Source organism: Gopherus evgoodei, chromosome 4 (genome assembly GCF_007399415.2).
Source record: "Gopherus evgoodei ecotype Sinaloan lineage chromosome 4, rGopEvg1_v1.p, whole genome shotgun sequence".
NCBI classification, from domain to species: domain Eukaryota; kingdom Metazoa; phylum Chordata; order Testudines; family Testudinidae; genus Gopherus; species Gopherus evgoodei.
In genome coordinates this window covers 49,181,210-49,185,268 of record NC_044325.1, presented here as the reverse complement: position 1 = coordinate 49,185,268, position 4,059 = coordinate 49,181,210, and the positions used below count along the sequence as shown (strand labels likewise).

Genomic DNA, 4,059 nt, shown 5'->3' with positions numbered 1-4,059 from the left:
CAGACCCTCTGTCCCTAGCGGGGAGGGTGTTCGGAGGGGCCCTCTAGCCAGGACTTAGAGGCCCCCCCCCGCCCACACACTTGAGGCTCCTTCCCTTCCCAGCCCATCCTCCCCCCCTCCCTCATCCAGCGGCGGCTCCAACTCCTCATTGGCCGCCCTTTGCTAAAGGGAGGATGACGCCTGGCAAACAATAGGCGCCTTTAGGTATAAATGCACCTCGGGCAGGCGGCGCCGCGATGCTCAGCGCTCCTGGGGGGCTGCAGGCTCAGCCCGGTGCCCTGGCCCTCGCCAGCGCCCCGCACGCGGGAAGATGCCCCGGGGGTTTCTAGTGAAGCGGAGCAGGAGGGCGGGCGGCTCCTACAGGGTGCGCCGCCACGAGAGGGACCTCCAGCAGCCTCTGCAGGTGCTCCCCGCCCAGGAGCCCCTGCTGGCCGGCCCACCCGTGTCCCCGCTCCCCAAAGCCGCCCCGGAGGAGGGGGAGCCGGTCGCCCCGCCGCCGAGCCCAGAGCCAGCTCCTGGGATAGTCACTTGCCGGCCAACTCCGCCCGAGGGACCGGCCGCCTGGGCTGCGGGGGGCTCCTGCAGCGCGGCGGGGCTGAGGAAGGCTTTCTTCGAGCGCTGCCTCAGCTCGCCCGCCTCCGCCGAGTCCTTCCCGCCCGCCGAGAGGCTCCTACTGCCGCCCCGCACGCCCCTCCCCGCGCCGGGCGGCCGGCTGGCCCAGGAGCCGCTCTGCCCGGTGCTGAAGCGGCCGCCCCGGGCCAAGGCGCCGGCCAAGAAGCCCAAGGCCCTGCGGAAGCTCAGCTTCGCGGACGAGGTGACCACGTCGCCAGTGCTGGGGCTGCGGATCAAGGCGGAAGGGCCGGAGGGCAGGGCCGGCCCCCCCGCGGGCGGGCGCACGCCGCTGGGCGAGTTCATCTGCCAGCTGTGCAAGGAGCAGTACGCGGACCCGCTGGCGCTGGCCCAGCACCGCTGCTCGCGCATCGTGCGCGTCGAGTACCGCTGCCCCGAGTGCCACAAGATCTTCAGCTGCCCGGCCAACCTGGCCTCGCACCGCCGCTGGCACAAGCCCCGCCCCGCCGCCGGCGCCGCCGGCCCGGGCGCCAAGAAGCCCTCGGGCGCCCCGTGCCCCTCTGAGGGGAAGGAGAACAGCAGCGAGCCGCGCCCCGCAGCCCCCGAGGGGCCGCGCCTTCCGCCGCCGCCGCCGCCGGAGCAGGATCAGCACCACAGCGCCGCGGACAGCTCCTGCTGCCGGGACCTGAAGCCCGCCGGCCAGAGCGCCCTGTGCGGGGCGGGCGGCGAGGGGCTGAAGGAGGCGGCCCCTCCGGGCCCGATCCCCGGCGTCAACGAGGTCTTCGTCTGCCCCTACTGCCACAAGGAGTTCCGCCGCCAGGCTTACCTGCGCAAGCACCTCAGCACCCACGAGGCGCCCCGGCCGGCCGCCTACAGCCCCCTGGAGCGGGGCCAGATCACCTTCCCCTGCCACCTGTGCGGGGCTCACTTCCCCTCGGCGGACATCAGGGACAAGCACCGGCTGTGGCACGCCGTGCGGGAGGAGCTGCTGCTGCCCATGGTGCAGCCCGAGAGCAGTGCCGCCGAAGGGGAGCAGCAGATCTTCTCCTGCAAGCACTGCCCTGCTACCTTCTTCAGCTCGCCGGGGCTCACCAGGCACATCAACAAGTGCCACCCCACGGAGAGCAGGCAGGTCCTTCTGCTGCAGATGGCGGTCAGACCAGGCTGCTAATGAGTAAGAGGGCATGGGAAGGCACGGGCGCTGGCAGGGGAATCTCGTTCATAGGGACTGAACTGGCACCTCCCCGAGTCCCTCTAAAGTGGTGTTTGAAATGTCTAGTGCTCCCGGGGGGAGGGGTGTATTTGGTTGTAGTCTGCAGTATTAATGACTCTCCTATAGTTTAAATAGTTGATTTGATAGGATTCTTCAAAACCACCGGTGAGCTAAACGAATCCTATCCAAGCTGTAATTCCTATGGAAAGTCGCAGTGTGTGCATACATGTCTACAAAGGAAAAATCAGGAAGGGGCAGGGGAGAGGCTGCTAAGTGGCAGCGAACGAAAAGTCCCGTTGCCATCATGCCAAAAGTTTAAGAAGTCAACCACAAGTTGATACGAATTATTCTTGCTGCCTTAATGGACTTAGACTGCAATGTATATTCTGTGAATCCAAGAAGTGAGAGAGAACTAGTGACAAGCGTCATATTTTCAGTAAAGTGGGAAGTTGGATCTAGGCGTGGCCCCCTTACCACTGAAAGTTAGTAACAGTATTTTGAAGAGCTCTTATATAATGCTTGAAAAGACGAAAATGATCCAAACATAAAAACCTCGGGCTGGCTGTGGGCTTTGGGGAGTGCTGGGGAAGCGCTACTGCCAAACTGAAAGTCAATAATCTTCTGCAGTGTCTCTCCTAGGATAGAAGTACAGCCACATATCCTATTTAAAAAGAAGAGTATTATTTTTCATGAAAAAGGAGACTGGCTTAGTTAAACTGTTTTAATAAAAGCCCCAGCTCCACAACTTTAATAATTTATTATGTTTTCTTCACTGTATCCTGTATTAAAGTACATAAAGTTAAGTGTTCATATTAAGTCAGTGTCAAGTCCTATATAACTAGCAATACTTATGAAGAATTAACTGTACTGTCTGCTGTTGGTTATTAAAATATGAATTGTTAACCGTTTGGTAGCTATTTGCGCATTTTCTGATCACTGTATGTTGTACACTCTAGAAAATTTAGTGTAGATGAAACGCTCCTCTCTAATAACTGGAGGTTGGAAAACTTTTGCTATTTTAGTGGGTTGCTAGCTTGGCCATGTCACTACACAGAAATGGGTACATTCCCTGCATTGTGTTTTATCCAGGGCAAAGAGCACCAGTACAAAATCACCACACAGGATGCCTGTAAGCGATCCATTTCAGCGCCCAGGATTCCAAGCGGCTATGATCCTGAATCCCCTCTCTCTCAATTAAATCAAACTCCAGCCCCTCTACTGCTGTTGTGAACATTAGCCAGCTTAAAAGTCGATACAGTCCTTCTCCGATGTTGCTAAAGAGCAGATAAGCACCCCTCCTATATTGACACACAATATTAAGTTTGCACTATTATAGCCATCTGGGTCCCAGGATATTAGAGAGACAAGGTGGAAGATGCATCTTCTATTAGACCCGCTTCTGTTAGTGAGAGACAAGCTTTTGAGCCCCAAAGAGCTTTTCTTCAGGTCTGGGAAAGGTACTCTATGTCACAGTTAAATATAAGTTGAAAGGGATTGTTTAGCATAAGTAGTTAACACACATTCTAATGGACATTCAAGATGAAGTGGCCTGTTGAAAAATAAGATTCTCTCACCCCACCTTGTCTCTCTCTATATTAATAAGTGCATTGACAATATATTTCCTCACGTTGTAGGCGTCTGAATGTTATAGAACATCACGTTCAGAGTGCAAAGATAGTGATATTTCCTCTTGAAGCTGTGCATACCATCCTATTTTGAAATAAGTATTTGTAACTTAGGCAAAAGTGATATTTGAATAAAGTATTTAAAACAAAACTAATCCTTTTCCTGAAGCTAGCTGGGGAATGGGTTAGCAGGTGATTTTGTATAGACTAATGGATTAAAATAATCAGCTCCTGTACCCTCTCAAATGAGCAGAAGAATCAATTTAAAATAGCTGGATTGGCTTCCTCTACAGCAATTATTTCTTCACAGTTTAGTATCTCTTTATAAACAAATATAAAGTATGAAGACATGGAGTAGTGAGACTTGTATAACAAAAGATTAAAGATACAATGCTAGTTTCCTGAGTACAAATATGCACGAGAGGGGTGTTTCTCTTGTTTGGCCCAAGAACTCAGAAGAGTCAATCTATAAACGGGGAAACTGTCACACAAAACTGCTGAAGCAAAACTTCCAGCTCAACAACACTTTTTGTCAGAACTTATCTGAACGGTGCTATTATTTCATAAGTGCATCTTTGCAGTGATCTGTTGAGAAACAAAAGGGGCTTTGGTAATTTGGGATTCCAGAAAGGCTTTTAAAAAGTATCAAAA

At 53.9% G+C, this 4,059-nt stretch overlaps 1 protein-coding gene across 1 annotated transcript; it reads left to right on the top strand.

Annotated features, from left to right (window-relative positions):
• Positions 1 to 244: 244 nt before the first annotated feature.
• Positions 245 to 2,651, top strand: INSM2 (INSM transcriptional repressor 2). Its single transcript, XM_030562293.1, has one exon. It carries the CDS (start codon positions 311 to 313, stop codon positions 1,739 to 1,741), a length of 1,431 nt encoding a protein of 476 aa, XP_030418153.1. The 5' UTR covers positions 245 to 310; the 3' UTR covers positions 1,742 to 2,651.
• The last annotated feature ends 1,408 nt before the right edge of the window (positions 2,652 to 4,059 follow it).